The 16,652-nt window shown below is 49.4% G+C and overlaps 1 protein-coding gene across 2 annotated transcripts in view; it reads right to left on the minus strand.

Moving 5' to 3' along the window:
• The window catches only part of LOC134359319 (N-acylneuraminate cytidylyltransferase-like), a 36,229-nt gene extending 23,368 nt beyond the window's left edge, over positions 1-12,861 (minus strand). The window contains exons 1-2 of one of the 2 annotated variants that reach the window (XM_063072368.1): positions 12,162-12,861; positions 8,659-8,801 (exon numbers count right to left, since the gene is read on the minus strand). In XM_063072368.1, the coding sequence (XP_062928438.1) occupies positions 8,659-8,801; positions 12,162-12,415 (397 nt within the window). In that variant the 5' untranslated portion in view covers positions 12,416-12,861. The remainder of the gene's footprint in view (positions 1-8,658; positions 8,802-12,161) is intronic. The other variant, XM_063072369.1, reaches the window with a different exon arrangement.
• Between the last annotated feature and the right edge of the window lie 3,791 nt (positions 12,862-16,652).

The following is a 16,652-nucleotide window of genomic DNA, read 5'->3' on the forward strand; positions in this document are numbered from 1 at the left end:
TTTTCTGTATCGAATTTATATTAATGTCATAGAATTAGTAATATCTACAAAGTGTACTTGGTAAAACGTACTGGGTGTGCTGGCTGATGATTGAGGTTTGGGCTTGATTCGGGCGGCAACCGACCCTGTGGGGAGTGTTGAGGCAGGTGCTGGGTGGGATTTCCCCTAGACATATAGGAGCCAATATAACTGAGTGTTGCAAGTGGGGGCTACCGTCCGGATCTGGATTTTCGGTAAAGCTGTATAGTCGTCGTGTTAAGTAGTGCGAAGATGGATCGAGGTAAGATTGTAAGTTGGTGTGAATTTGAGGATGTACCGGTGCATCATGCATGCGTGCTAAGTGGGGTCGATTTCTGCATTTTGGCAGATGTACTAGTGCGAGGGTTGAGTTTGAGTAAAGGTATTGGGCAGGTAGAACTTGTAGCTCTAAGGTGTGGGAAAGAACTGGAGTCCAGCTGGATGTTGGTGCGGACGAGTGCTGACGTCATGACGTTGGAACTACCAGCGACAGTCCACGTCCAGGGGGAGGCGGGGCCGTGGGGTCTCCACACTCTCCCGGAGGACGAAAGTGAGGAACTACCGGAGGAGGAGCTAGATGAGGCCCCAGGGGAGGTGCCAGTAGCCAGGGGTGGAGGCGTGGAGTGGGAAGGCTTGGCCAGGCCCCGTCCCCCAGTTAGGGATGAGACCTCTGAGTTAGCGGCTGCCATTACCTCCCTGGTGAGAAGGGTCGAGGGGCCTCGCCCGAAGCTGAGAATTTTCTCAGGAGCCAGGCCCACCCCGGAAGGGGAGGACGACTATGAGGCATGGATTGAGAATACGTCCCGGTTGTTAGAGGCATGGTCAGTTTCGAATGAGGAAAAGAGACAGCGATTGGTGGAAAGCTTAAGGGGCAGAGCAGCCAGTGTAGTCCGCGAGTTGAGAGCGGAACGCCCTTCGGCTTCCCTGTCGGAGTGTTTGGACGCTTTGGAGGAAGTGTTTGGACTGTCAGGAGATCCCTGGCAACATTTAGCGGAGTTTCAACAAATGGGGCAGGGAAGAGGGGAAAAGCTCTCAGAATACATTCTCCGGCTGGGAGGGAAGCTTACGGGGCTGCAGCGCCGAGGGGTAGTGAAGGCGGACGAAGTGGCGAAGTTGAGAATGAGCCAGATATGTAGAGGTTCCTGGGAGGATGACAGGGTGGCTTGGAGTATCTGGCAGTCATTTAAGAGGAGCCCCCCTTCATCATTTGGGCAGCTGATTAGAGAGGTGCAGGCGGAGGAGAGTGTTTCGGGCCGAACAGGGGGCTCGGACCCCTGGGGACGGTCTTCAGCGGTTCAGGAGGGGGTAGCTGGGTTGAGATTAGAGAAATCCAAGGGGTCCTAGAGGGAGGGCCCCCGGGCCACTAAGAAGGGAGAGGTGTCAGGAAACTTAGGAGAGGCTCAGTGAGGGAACGGACTGGAGTCTCAGGAGGAACACGCTCCCAGAATGCAGCCATGGAACCCCCGAAAGTACAAGCCCTTATTCCAGATGGACTGGTGGGACCCCGTTCCAGCGTGTCCCTACGGATAGAAGGAATCTTTGCAAAAGCCATCCTTCGACACCAGATCGCAGGTTACCTTACTGTACCGGTCGTTCTACAACAAATATCTGAAGCATTTGCCAGTAACCCCTTTTAATGCACTGAAGATTTGGGGCATAAGTGACGGTGATTACCTGTACGATGGGTACCTGTCATTGAGATTGGAGGGCAATGTGGGAGTGTCGGAAGTCCTTGAAACGCTGGTGTTGGTCTGTCCGGACCCGGTGGAAACTCCCCTCTGGTGCGACGGCTCTTGGGAGCCTGTAAAAAGGCGGCGGGAGAGAACTTTCTGGAGACCCTCTCGGTACACCCAGTGTTTCGAGCGGTGTACGAAGGAGTGGGTGACCCCCAGGGCTGGATCCTGAGTGCAAACGAGGGACGATGTGGTGCACTCAGGCAAGGCCTAAGGTGATACGGCATTAGTGATGGGGACCCCCAGATTCCCCGGAGTACCGGTGGGCGAGGCCCTGCTAGTAAACGCCCCAGACGACCTGGAAGGAGAGTCCCGGCTCCCGGCTGGGGTGCTGGTGAGACCTGAATTGCAGAGGCCCTCAGCTGTACAGGCATGCCGGATGGGGTGTGATGGGAAGGAACCTAATGGAGCGGGAGATCACCTTTAAGTGCGGTATGCCCCTTGCGCACTTGTTCCCGGTGACGGTAATGTCTAGCGCCCCCTTGAGGCCCACTGGAGGAAAACTATTGGAGAACCAGGGGGGGGTTGACCAAGGAGTCCTTTAATTTTTAAGCCTCCCCGGTACCGCTGGAGTATAAGAGCAGGCTGGTGGAGAAGATGCTGAAGCTAGGGGATGTCTTTTCTCAGGGCGAGTTTGATGTGGGATGTTCCAAGATCACTCGGCACACTATCTGGGTGACAAAAGACACCCTATTTAGAGAAAGGTCGCGGCGGTTGGCCCCAGCAGATGTGGAAGATGTGCGGCAGTTGAAGGATGCAGGGATTATCGCGGAGTCCCAGAACCCCAATACGTCCCCCATAGTGGTGGCAAGGAAGAAAAATGGGAAGGTATGCATGTGCGTGGACTACAGGACCCTGAGCCAGCACACGGTCCCCGACCAGTATACGGTCCCGAGGGTGGAAGACGCATTGGCCTGTTTGAGTTGGGCGCAGTGGTTTAGCGTATTGGATTTGCGGAGTGGGTATACCAGATTCTGATGAGTGAGGCCGATAAAGAGAAGACGGCCTTTATCTGCCCCTGGGATTTTTCCAGTTTGAACGAATGCCCCAAGGCATCTCAGGGGCACCAGCCACCTTCCAGCGGCTGCTGGAGGTATTGGTGTACCTGGACGACCTGATAGTGTTTGGATCTACGTTGGAGGAACATGAGGAGCGGCTGCTGAAGGTGCTGAGTCGGCTGAAGGAGGAAGGATTAAAACTTTCCCTGGATAAATGTCAGTTCTGTAAGACGTCGGCCAGCTATGTCGGGCACATAATCTCGCGAAATGGAGTGGCCACTGATCCACAGGTAAGATAGCCGCGGTGACCACCTGGCTGAGACCTCAGAAGGTGAGTGCCTTACGCTCGTTTTTGGGGTTTTGTGGATATTACCAGCGATTTGTGAAAAGATATGAGAAAATGAGTCACCCATTGAACCAGCTTTTGTGTGGTTATCCACCTGTGGGGAAGAAAATGAAGGGAGACTGAGGGCAGGAGGCAGGAGGATACTTGAACCCGTGGGAGCCTTTTGGATTGAGGTGGGATGCTCAATGTGAGGAGGCGTTCCAATCTCTGAAAAGGGCGCTGACACAGGCCCCAGTGTTGGCTTTTGCTGATCCCCGGAAGCCGTATGTACTACACACTGATGCCAGCCGAGAGGGTCTGGGGGCGGTCCTGTACCAGGAACAGGGCAATGGATTGAGGCCGGTGGCATTTGTCAGTCGGAGCTTGTCGCCATCTGAGAGAAACTATCCCACTCACAAGCTGGAGTTCTTGGCGTTGAAATGGGCAGAGTTGGACAAGTTGAGTGACTATCTATGTGGGGCCCAGTTTGAGGTGAGAACTGACAACAACCCCCTCACTTATATTCTGACCTTGGCAAAGCTGGATGCTACTGGGCACCGGTGGTTAGCAGCCTTGTCTGCCTATGAGTTCAGCCTGAAGTACCGGCCGGGGAGTCGGAACATTGATGCAGGTGCTCTATCTTGTCGGGCGCACGACGAGTCGGTCACGGCTGAGGAGTGGAAGAGTGTCCCTGCCCCGGGAGTAAAGGCCATGTGTCAGGTTGGGAGCGACGGGGAAGTAGGAGCCCCGATGGGAACGGATCAGGCAGTAGATCAACTGGGGGCTGACGATGACGCGCTACCCACTGTTTACTGTAATGTGACTGCTCTGAGGAACAGGCAGCTGCCGGAGTTGAGCCCCCAGGAAGTGGGGGCGGCTCAGCGTGATGACCCGAGCATTGGCACTATCTGGTACGCGGTTAGCCGGGGTGATATGGGGCAGGTGGAGAAGGCGAAACATGCCTCCGTTCCCCTACTCCTGAAGGAGAGGCCTCGGTTGAAGCTGAAGAACCACGTCTTGTACCAGGTCACGTCGCATCTGGACCACCCCCGGCGCTGGCAGCTGGTCGTGCCTGAGAAGTATCGGAAGACTGTGCTCCAGGCTCTACATGATGACTCTGGGCACTTAGGGGTGGAGAAGACCTATGGATTACTCAAGGACCGGTTTTACTGGCCCCGGATGAGGGGGGAGGTGGAAGAATACTGTAAGACCAGTAGTCGTTGCATCAGGAGGAAGATCTTGCCTGCGCAGGCGGCCCCATTATCCCACTTGCAGAGTGCAGGACCAATGGACCTGGTGCGTATGGATTTCCTGTCTATTGAGCCAGGCACCAGCAACGCTGCCAATGTCTTGGTCATCACGGATCACTACACTAGATATGCGCAGGCTTTTCCTACTAAGGATCAGAAAGCAACTACGGTGGTGAAGGTGTTTATGGGAGAAATACTTTGTTCATTATGGCCTTCCCAAGCGGATCCATAGTGATCAGGGACGGGACTTCAAGAGCAGGCTTATACATGAATTGCTGGATATGCTTGGGGTTGAAAAGTCCAGAACCACCCCCTATCACCCACAGGGTGATCCTCAACCCGAGAGGTTTAACCGGACCCTGCTGGACATGCTCGGCACTTTGGATATCGGACAGAAGAGTAAGTGGAGTCAGCACATCGCCCATTTGGTTCACTGTTACAATTGTACTCGCAATGACGCTACGGGGTACTCGCCCTACTAGCAAAGAGTGGGAATAAACGGGACCTTTTCAGAATGGCAGGCGGTGACTAGTGGGGTACCGCAAGGCTCAGTGCTGGGACCCCAGTTGTTTACAATATATATTAATGACTTGGATGAGGGAATTAAATGCAGCATCTCCAAGTTTGCGGATGACACGAAGCTGGGTGGCAGTGTTAGCAGTGAGGAGGATGCTAAGAGGATGCAGGGTGACTTGGATAGGTTGGGTGAGTGGGCAAACTCATGGCAGATGCAATTTAATGTGGATAAATGTGAAGTTATCCACTTTGGTGGCAAAAATAGGAAAAAAGATTATTATCTGAATGGTGGCCGATTAGGAAAAGGGGAGGTGCGACGAGACCTGGGTGTCATTATACACCAGTCATTGAAAGTGGGCATGCAGGTACAGCAGGCGGTGAAAAAGGCGAACGGTATGCTGGCATTTATAGCGAAAGGATTCGAGTACAGGAGCAGGGAGGTACTACTGCAGTTGTACAAGGCCTTGGTGAGCCCACACCTGGAGTATTGTGTGCAGTTTTGGTCTCCTAATCTGAGGAAAGACATCTTTGCCATAGAGGGAGTACAAAGAAGGTTCACCAGATTGATTCCTGGGATGGCAGGTCTTTCATATGAAGAAAGACTGGATGAACTGGGCTTGTACTCGTTGGAATTTAGAAGATTGAGGGGGGATCTGATTGAAACGTATAAGATCCTAAAGGGATTGGACAGGCTAGATGCGGGAAGATTGTTCCCGATGTTGGGGAGGTCCAGAACGAGGGGTCACAGTTTGAGGATAGAGGGGAAGCCTTTTAGGACCGAGATTAGGAAAAACTTCTTCACACAGAGAGTGGTGAATCTGTGGAATTCTCTGCCACAGCAAACTGTTGAGGCCAGTTCATTGGCTATGTTTAAGAGGGAGTTAGATATGGCCCTTGTGGCTACAGGGGTCAGGGGGTATGGAGGGAAGGCTGGGTTCTGAGTTGGATGATCAGCCATGATCATAATAAATGGCGGTGCAGGCTCGAAGGGCCGAATGGCCTACTCCTGCACCTATTTTCTATGTTTCTATCTGATGTACAGACGGGAAGCGAGGTTGCCCATTGATCTGTGTTTTGGGACTGAAGCGGGTGAAATACCTTCGAAGCCATGTCTGAAGTACGTGTCCAATATGAGGAGAGAGTTGAAAAGGGTGTACGAGTTGGCTGAGGCGGCGGCCACCAAACAGAATCAGCGAAATAAGAAGAGGTATGATCAGAAATTAAAGTTCGTCCAGCTATTGCCCGGAGACCGAGTCCTTATCCGGAATTTAGGACTGCCTGGTAAGCAAAGGTTGGCGGATCGTTGGGCAGCCACCCCCTATGTGCTGGAGAGTCAGATGCCAAATCTCCCTGTTTACCGGGTGAGACCCGAGGATGGGAAGGGGCCTGTCAAGGTACTCCATCGGAACCACCTGTTGCCTCCGGGTCGAGAGGTGAAGGTAGACCCAGAGCCCGAATGGGAGTTTACGGCTAGTATGAGGACTCTGCGAGGGTGCGGGACGAGGAAAGAGCCCCCTGCGAAGGAGATGGGGCCGGTCCCCACCTCGAAAAGGGATACGTCATCGGAAGACGATGATTCGGACGTATGGTACCTGTTTCCGTTCGCTGATTCCCCAGTGCAAGGAGAAGAGGCTCCTGGCCCTTCCCTCACTGAGTTAGGGGAACCGAGGGAGGGTGTTGCAGAGCCGCCTGTATTACAGCTGGAATTGGGGGAGGAGAGGGTGGAGGCAGAACCTGAGGCAGAGGGCTCACAGGTGCCGAGGGGTCCCCGTGAGGGGGAGGGTCCGACAGATAGGCCCAGGGGGTCACCTGGGGTGTCTGAACAGGGACAGTCAGCAGAGGAAGTACAGAGGTCTCAGAGTAGAAGGCACCCTCCAGAGAGATTGACTTATACAGTGCCGGTAGAACAGGGTGTGATCTCTACTGCCCTGGGAAGTTATGTCACTGCTTTATGCACCTGGGTTGGGTTTTGTGTTTTACAAGGAGCACTGGTGAACTCTGTTAATGTCATGAGGGCATGACTTTTATTGGTGGGGGGAGAGAGTACGGGGTCTTTCTTTTTCTTATGTTAAATTTAAAATGGCTTCTTTGTTATGTTATACTGGGGAATGCTTCTTTGTTATGTTAAATGCCGAGAAAGTCTCTAGCTAGACAGTTGCTTGGGTTAATACAGACAGTAGGGTGCTATTAGCCAATGGGTGTCCATGTATCGTTTTGTTTTCAGATGATAATGCTGTACCATCTGACTGTGGACGGGGTTTCTGGGGGGGAGTCGGAGGAGAGACGAGGAGGACGGCGGACAGGGTTTTGGTGGGGAGTCGGAGGAGAGACGGGGAGGACTGTGGACGGGGTTTTTGGCGGGGAGTCGGAGGAGAGACGGGGAGGACGGTGGACGGGGTTTTTGGTGGGGAGTCGGAGGAGAGACGAGGAGGACGGCGGAGAGATGGGAAGGATGGAGGAGAGACAGGGAGTCGGAGGAGAGATGGGGAGGACGGCGGACGTGCGGAGAGGCTCCGGTCGATCACTTCGGGTGGTCCCGAGCCGTGAGTCGACAGGATTTGGGTGGTCGTCTGGAATAGATTGAGCTCCAACGGTTGTGCATGAAGAACCTGGTCTTTGATAAGTCTTGGCGCCTTTTTTTTCATTACTTCCTTTTCTGTATCGAATTTATATTAATGTCATAGACTTAGTAATATCTATAAAGTGTACTTGGTAAAACGTACTGGGTGTGCTGGCTGATGATTGATGTTTGGGATTGATTCCGGTGGCAACCGACTCTGTGGGAAGCGTTGAGGCAGGTGCTGGGTGGGATTTCCCCTAGACATATAGGAGCCAATATAACTGAGTGTTACATACATTAGCACACAAAGTACAAGAAAACTATACTATTGATATCCTTATGATATCTTGGGGAGGGGCCAGTGGATGGGAGTTGGTGGGGGGGAAGAAACTAAATGCTTCTGCTTTTGTTATCTAATGTGCCTAATATTTACTGAACATGTTTGCTACAGGGGCTGTCAGATTACTTTGTTGATAGCCAATACATTAGTTTTGAGACCTTTGATCTGTTCAAGATCTAAGTAATAATAACGATATGACATGTCAGAGTGGTCGCCTTCATTAGAACTGAAAGCAAAATGAATGAGACCAATATATCCCTATCACACTCAGGCTTTAAATAATCAGCAAGCTACATGGAGAGTACATTAATAGCTTCCTTGTTTATTTTTAAGCTAATTACAGAACAGTTAGTGCATCCTTCCTAGGATACTTCTTTTCTCCTCAGTATACAAAAAGAGAGGCATGTCTAAAGAGATTTCCAGTGGCAGGCAAACCAAATCTAGGCCAGTATAATAGGAAATTCAGTAAAAGCGCCTTTACAATGCAAGGGAGAACGCAGAACTCAGATGTAGGGTCACGATCCTGTTCATTTCCCTCCAGAGACACTGCCTGGCTAGATTTCCTTCAGCTTTATATGTGATGCACCGAAACAGTATAGTAGGCTTCAAAGAAAATGGGAGGTAAACCCGTGGTGAACAAATATTATTTGCAAGGTTTGTTATTTGCTATTCTGTAAGGTTCAGCTGACAGGAGACCGGAGGTAGGTTGTGATGAGGAGTGATAAAGATGGGGATGAATCTGGAGTAAAGAGCCCATTCTGCGCTGTTCATTTCTTGCAACTCATCTCTGGCTTCAGATCTGCAACAGACAGACACGTCACAGCACACCTCAGCCTGCCTTGAAGTTACATATTAGGCAACTTCAGAGCCATCCTTTTGACTTTCATAATCATTAGGTGATAATAACAATTACTGTACCTTTGTGGTTTCTAAGGAATTCGCAGATAGTGTCTAAAGAACTTGCAGTATCAGTTGATACTTCTGCACTTCTACGGTGCACTCGAGCTCCATACTTTCTTGCCACTTTTTCAATCTCATCATGGTCAGTTGAAACCCATATGCTATTTGACAAAAATGAGTTTTCTTAGCACGCTTTGTAATCTACAATATCATAGCCGTATCTTGGTTGATATTTAATTTTTTTGAAATATACACTTCACACTTTTCTTTCATACACAGCAAATAAACTTTCTTATATTATACAGGTACAATGAGAAAGATTAGTACCACAAGGAAATAGAAGCCCAAGACAGAAAATCAAATTGTGCTTAACTGGAAGTTCCACATTGTAAATAATTGCTAATACTGGCAATAGATTGCCAAATTAAGTGCTTTGGAAAGCAATGTGACAATGTTTTTGTTAATGCTTGTGACAAATCTGAAGTTCTACCATGCCAATTCAAAGCCACCAATTTAACAAATCTTTGACTTTCTGCATCTCCATTTCTTTTTTTTATTATGAAAGAACATCTTCTCTCAATTACAGCATGTGGTCCTCTTACCATATGCTAAATTAATCTCCCATCCATGCCCAAAACAGTGCCTAACTGCAGGAATAACAAACAGCCAACATTATGTGGGCATACGCATGCATGTATCTCACATACACACACACTATCTATCTCACCAGAAATTCACTTGCCGGCACTCTGCAAACTCACCAATAAAGGGTATCGAATTACAAGAAACACTAATTTGTCACCACTTCTAATGCAATAAGGCAAGATAAGAGGATTCATAATTAAATGCAAAGAGCTCTAACATTAAAAATGGATTTATCTACTCTGGACTATAAAGTTGAATCTATGTATACACAATTATTTCATACATCTGGATTCTGGGTAGGGAAGCTTAATCCCTGGCCTCACGTGACACGTCTGCTTTCATGCATGTATATATTTTCAGCCGTTGGTTACAAGCACACAACTGAACAGACCAGCAGTTGAAATTTTCTCTTTAAGCGAGTCCATTCACCATCTAAAATTAGGATGCAGCTGAATGTGACGTCTTCTATTACTGAAAAATTGACACACCTTCTAAAGTTTAATCCGATGAAGACGGCAACATTTCCCTTCTTCCTGGTAGCAGCAATCCAATTTTTAAAAAACCTACTCAAATGCCATGTCACTTTGCTGTGAGAGATTGAACTGGTAATGCCCGCAGGAACTCAAATGAGCGTACATAAATCTGAAAACTGAGTGCCTTCTGCACCTCTCTGACATCAGTAATAACAAAAGTAATTAACAAGATGTACATGCCACAAATGAAGGGCAAATATTTATTCAAGCTTGCTATTGGATGAGACTGAGCAATTTGAGCCTGTGTTTTCTGGAGTTTAGAGCAATGAAGAGCTTCTATTGGAACCTCTGAAATTCTTACAGAAGTTATGTCAGATCAGAGTCCGGCCCTCAATGTTTTAGAAGTATTGTCTTCACCTCTACTATCAGATTTCCTAATCAACCATGAACACTACCTCACCATTTTTTGCACAACTCATTTAATTCTTTCTATATAAATGACTTACTGTAATTTATAATTTTTTTTATGTCTGACATTGCACTGCTGCTGCAAGACATCAAATTTCACAACATGTCAGTGATAATGAACCCGATCCGGAGCCTTTTAAAACTGAGAAAACAAAGGATTTCTTTGTACATAGGGTGGTGCAACTTTCCAACTCGGTCCTGGGTGAACATTCAAGAAACCTATCCAGCTATTAAATACTTCCCTGGGTCAAAGGACTCTTGACTTCAATCTACCTGTTATGATCTTGCACTTTATTATCGAACTACACCTTCTCTGTAGCTGTTAAACTCCATTCTGCATTGCTGTTTTACCTTGACCTACCTCAATTAACTGTGCAATGATCTGATCTGTGTGAATGGTATGCAAGACAAGCTTTTCCTATCTCAGTATGTAATAATAATAAACCAATTCCAATCTAGACATTAAAGAAATCAGGAAATGGGAGCCAAGCAGGGAGGAAATATTCAGTACTGATTGGTGCAGTAAAATCATAGCTGTTTTTTGCTCATGTAAACTCAGCAGCTACTTTATTATGTACAACTGCTTGTTAATGCAAATATCTAATCAGTCAATCAACTGGCAACAACTCAATGCATAAAAGCATGCAGACATGGTCAAGAGGTTCAGCTGTTGTTCAGACCCATTATCAGAATGGGGAAGAAATGTGATCTAAATGATTTTAACCATGATTGTTGGTGCCAGACCAGACAAGTTGGTTTGAGTATCTGAGAAACTGCCGATTGTCTGGCATTTGTTTTTTTTAAAAAAACACACACACACAATAGTCAGGAGCTTACAGAGAATGCTGCAAAACTTAAAAAAAAACACCCAGTGAGCAGCAGCTCTGGGGGAAAAAGCATTTTGTTAATGAGAGCAACAGGAATTCTGCAGATGCTGGAAATTCAAGCAACATACATCAAAGTTGCTGGTGAACGCAGCAGGCCAAGCAGCATCTATAGGAAGAGGTGCAGTCGACGTTTCAGGCCGAGACCCTTCGTCAGGACTAACATTGTTAATGAGAGGCCATGATAGCAAATCAAATATCCACTATAACAACAGTCATGTGCAGAAGGGCATCCTACAACACATCGAACCTCGAAGTAGCACAGGTCCACACCAAGTTTCAATCCTGTACATGGGCACAGGTGTGTAAATCTATCATACAGTACAGACTGTCGAACAGTGAAAACACTCCCAATGGGGTTTCCTCCTCAGCATAATAAAACTGCCCCAAGCAAAAACAACATAATCCACTGAAAGAACTGTGGGTCAAACAGCATTTGCAGAGGCAAAGGAATTGTCAATGTTTTGGGCTGGGACCCTGCAACTGGACAGAATGGAGTGGGAAGGTATCGAGTAGATAGAAGTGAGGAGGGGAGGGGGGTGTCATAGAAACCGATAGGTGCAGCTGAAACCAGATGAGCAGAAATATGGAGGGTATATGGACTGGGAATGGAGTGCTGCTAGAGAAAGAAAGGGAGAGGGAAAGGGGAGCGTTGAGAGGCTTGTGGGAAAGGAACACAAGAGGAAGTGGGGCTTCTTGAAACTGCAAAATTGTTATGTAGCTCTCCTAAAAAATTAACCACCTTCAAATAAATGTGTTCTCATGCTGGAAGTGGACAACTCCTTATACTGAAACTCCACACCCCGATTCCACAATTCCGGATATTCCAACTAAAGGAAACATCTCTCGAATGCACCCTGACAAACCACAATAACAGCTCATGTTCAGTTAATACAATCTTTTATACACAGCTCCACTGATAGTCTCTCAAACACCGGTAAGTAAAGGTCTGAACACCCCTGGAATTAAAAAGCGAGCCGCCCCCCTTCAGCATCCTTCCCTCCCCTGCGGTTTACGCACCCACCCCCGCCGTTCTCCCAGTCTCGCTCACCTGTCGAACTGCCTTGAGTGCTGGGCTGCCCTCAGCACCCAAGCCAGGAGCGGCCGGCCGGCCAGCAGCCTGATGTTCTTCAGCCGGATCCCCTTGCTGCCTCCCCGGGCCAGCACCAGGGCGGCGAAGTGTCGCTTCCCAGCCGGGGAGGCTACAGCCGGCGCCGGCTCGCTCAGCGGCTTCTTGCGGGGCGGCGACTGGCTCAGCGGCCGGTGCGACGGATCCGACCTCCGTGGCTGCTTTCCCAAGCTCATCTGCAGGCCGTGGACGTGAGGGAGGGGAGCGGCGGCGAAGGCCGGAGATGGGCGGGCGTCAAACGGGAGACCGGCAAACAGGTCGGGTTTCGTTTTCGGCCGCCCTTAAATCCGTGACCGGCGCCGGCCGCGCCACAGCCGAGACGCCGACACGTGGTGCAGGCACTCTGCTATTGGTCGCCGTCGCGGTCGCGGTCCCCGTCCCGGTCCCGGAGCCGAGTCACAGCGTTTCTCCACACCGCCCAGACTCGCCGCTGCAGCTCCCCCTCCCTTTCCCCAGCACCCCCTTTCCTCCTGCACTGCGGGGGTGAGGTTAGGTGTAAACTTGCAGAACACCGACTGTCATCCGACCCGGTAAACCACCAGTCCGAGGGTACGAACACGCAGCGACAACCACCACCAGCCGCCAAGGAACTCAACGAGTCGAACCGCTCTGGAGGGAGGAAATAAATGTTTCGGCTGGAAACCCTCCATCAGGACTCTGCATGAGTTCTTCCGGCAGATTGTTAGTTGCGTGTGTCCTGTTGGTATAAATGTTCTGTTTTCCATTTTCAGCTGCCTTTTACCATGTGTAACCCTGTCTCTCTGTCACCTTCATAGTTTATTGTCATTCAATTGTACACGTAATTACAACTAAACGAAACTAACTTCCCCTGGGACCACGGTGCAAAACACTACATATATCACATACAGCATATAAAATAATATTAACCAATAATAAATACAATATTAACGCAATTATCTTAACAGATAAAATATTCTGTTGATGTACAAGTTTACATAAAATGCATATTCAACATGTGCAATATTTTGTAAGTGCCTTAGGTATATCAAGTACTTAAGTTATTATGTATTGGAGCCGCGAGAAAAAAACAAATTTCATGACATATGTGAGTGGTGATAAACCTGATTCTGATCTGGGTCTCTATTGTGTACTGGGAGTGGGAGAGGGGATTCGTGGTTGGGATAGGAGAGGGAAGCACCAGGGAAACAATTGTTTGGCGTCAAATAACTTTGCCTGGTGTCTGAGGGGAGGATGTGTCCCGCCCCCGGCACTCCTCCTCTGCAGCCTGTCCCACACACCTCACGCGGCGCCCCACCCTCGCCATTCCAACATTCTGTGCTACCGCCAGATTTACAAACTCGCTCGCTGCTCCACGTTGACAAATACAGTAGTGGACAAAAATCTTCGGCACCCCAGTTATGTGTGCGTAAGATCTTTTCACAGTATGACAGTTAAATTTTCGACTGTTTTATTGCTACTAATGCTGCCACGTACTGGCTGGTAGCAACACACATCAAAGTTGCTGGTGAACGCAGCAGGCCAGGCAGCATCTGTAGGAAGAGGTACAGTCGACGTTTCAGGCCGAGACCCTTCGTCAGGACTAACTGAAGGAAGAGTGAGTTAAGAGATTTGAAAGTGGGAGGGGGAGGGGGAGATCCAAAATAATAGGAGAAGACAGGAGGGGGAGGGATGGAGCCAAGAGCTGGACAGGTGATAGGCAAAAGGGATACGAGAGGATCATGGGACAGGAGGTCCGGGGAGAAAGACAAGGGCGGGGGAACCCAGAGGATGGGCAAGGGGTATAGTCAGAGGGACAGAGGGAGAAAAAGGAGAGTGAGAGAAAGAATGTGTGTATATAAAGAAATAACGGATGGGGTACGAGGGGGAGGTGGGGCATTAGCGGAAGTTAGAGAAGTCGATGTTCATGCCATCAGGTTGGAAGCTACCCAGACGGAATATAAGGTGTTGTTCCTCCAACCTGAGTGTGGCTTCACCTTTACAGTAGAGGAGGCCGTGGATAGACATATCAGAATGGGAATGGGACATGGAATTAAAATGTGTGGCCACTGGGAGATCCTGCTTTCTCTGGCGGACAGAGCGTAGGTGTTCAGCAAAGCAGTCTCCCAGTCTGCGTCAGGTCTAGCCAATATATAGAAGGCCACATTGGGAGCACCGGACGCAGTATATCACCCCAGCCGACTCACAGGTGAAGTGTCGCCTCACCTGGAAGGACTGTCTGGGGCCCTGAATGGTGGTAAGGGAGGAAGTGTAAGGGCATGTGTAGCACTTGTTCCGCTTACAAGGATAAGTGCCAGGAGGGAGATCAGTGGGGAGGGATGGGGGGGACAAATGGACAAGGGAGTCGCGTAGGGAGCGATCCCTGTGGAAAGCAGAGAGAGGGCGGGAGTGAAAGATGTGCTTAGTGGTGGGATCCTGTTGGAGGTGGCAGAAGTTACGGAGAATAATATGTTGGACCCGGAGGCTGGTGGGGTGGTAGGTGAGGACCAGGGGAACCCTATTCCTAGTGGGGTGGCGGGAGGATGGAGTGAGAGCAGATGTGCATGAAATGGGGGAGATGCGTTTGAGAGCAGAGTTGATAGTGGAGGAAGGGAAGCCCCTTTCTTTAAAAAAAGGAGGACATCTCCCTTGTCCTGGAATGAAAAGCCTCATCCTGACAGCAGATGCGGCGGAGACGGAGGAATTGCGAGAAGGGGATGGCATTTTTGCAAGAGACAGGGTGAGAAGAGGAATAGTCCAGATAGCTGTGAGAGTCAGTAGGCTTATAGTAGACATCAGTGGATAAGCTGTCTCCAGAGACAGAGACAGAAAGATCTAGAAAGGGGAGGGAGGTGTCAGAAATGGACCAGGTAAACTTGAGGGCAGGGTGAAAGTTGGAGGCAAAGCTAATAAAGTCAACGAGCTCAGCATGCGTGTAGGAAGCAGCGCCAATGCAGTCGTCGATGTAGTGAAGGAAAAGTGGGGGATAGATACCAGAATAGGCACGGAACATAGATTGTTCCACAAAGCCAACAAAAAGGCAGGAATAGCTAGGACCCATACGGGTGCCCATAGCTACACCTTTAGTTTGGAGGATGTGGGAGGAGCCAAAGGAGAAATTATTAAGAGTAAGGACTAATTCCGCTAGATGGAGCAGAGTGGTGGTAGAGGGGAACTGATTCGGTCTGGAATCCAAAAAGAAGCGGAGAGCTTTGAGACCTTCCTGATGGGGGATGGAAGTATATAGGGACTGGACATCCATGATGAAAATAAAGCGGCGGGGGCCAGGGAACTTAAAATCATCGAAAAGTTTAAGAGCGTGAGAAGTGTCACGAACATAGGAAGGGATTGAACAAGTGGGGATAAAACCGTGTCGAGGTATGCAGAAACGAGTTCGGTGGGGCAGGAGCAAGCTGAGACAATAGGTCGGCCAGGACAGGCAGGTTTGTAGATCTTGGGTAGGAGGTAGAAACAGGAAGTGCGGGGTGTAGGAACTATAAGGTTGGTAGCAGTGGATGAGAGATCCCCTGAGTGGATAATGTCGGTGATGGTGTGGGAGACAATGGCCTGGTGCTCCTTAGTGGGGTCACGATCGAGGGGTAAATAAGAGGAGGTATCCGCGAGTTGTCGCTGTGCCTCGGCAAGGTAGAGGTCAGCAGGTGTTCAGTAGTCTCAAAGCATGGGGGAACAAGCTGTTATCCTGCCAACATTCCTTGTTCTTATACCATGGTACCTTGTGAGGGTAGGACCCTTTGCCTCTGGTCCTTCCACTTTTGTTTCCTTTCTGATAGCTCCCCCCCCACCACGAATTTTTGTTTCTCTTCCTCTCCTGGTGCCTTCCACCTATTACCCCCACATTTCACCAACCAAATCATTCCCACCACTTTCTTTCATCTGCCCTTCATTTCTCTCCTGAAGGTTCTCATTATTGCTTTCCTTACCTATCAGCACCTGTAGTCACGTATCAACCTTCAGCCTCTGTCTCCACCTTCCCCATCCCCTCTCCACTCTCACCCGATTCCATCTGCATTCCCCCCCCTTGTCTGTTTCCTGCAATCGCCTACCTGCCTGTCTCCCAGCTCTACCCCTCCCTGTACACAACCTGGCTCCTTCTGCCATAATCCTTCACCTTTCCTCACTCCACCTTCAACCTACTGACCCCCCCCCCACCTCACCCTTCAATGGCCCCTATTTATACCTGTGAAATATTCCCCCTCCACGCTCGGACCTGATGCAGGATCTTGATCCATGTAGTCAACAGTTGGAGGAGCAGACTCGATGGGCCAATTGGCCTATTTCTGCTCTTATGTCTTATGTTCTAATTCCTTTCCACAACAGCTGTTGCTCAGCTCCTTGAGTTCCTCCAGTATTCTGTTTTTTACATGGATATCTGTCTGCATTAATGCCATTGTTTCTTATTCTTCACAAGCCCCTCAACTCCTCTGAGTTCCTAAC

Source organism: Mobula hypostoma, chromosome 20 (genome assembly GCF_963921235.1).
Source record: "Mobula hypostoma chromosome 20, sMobHyp1.1, whole genome shotgun sequence".
In the NCBI taxonomy this organism is placed as follows: domain Eukaryota; kingdom Metazoa; phylum Chordata; class Chondrichthyes; order Myliobatiformes; family Myliobatidae; genus Mobula; species Mobula hypostoma.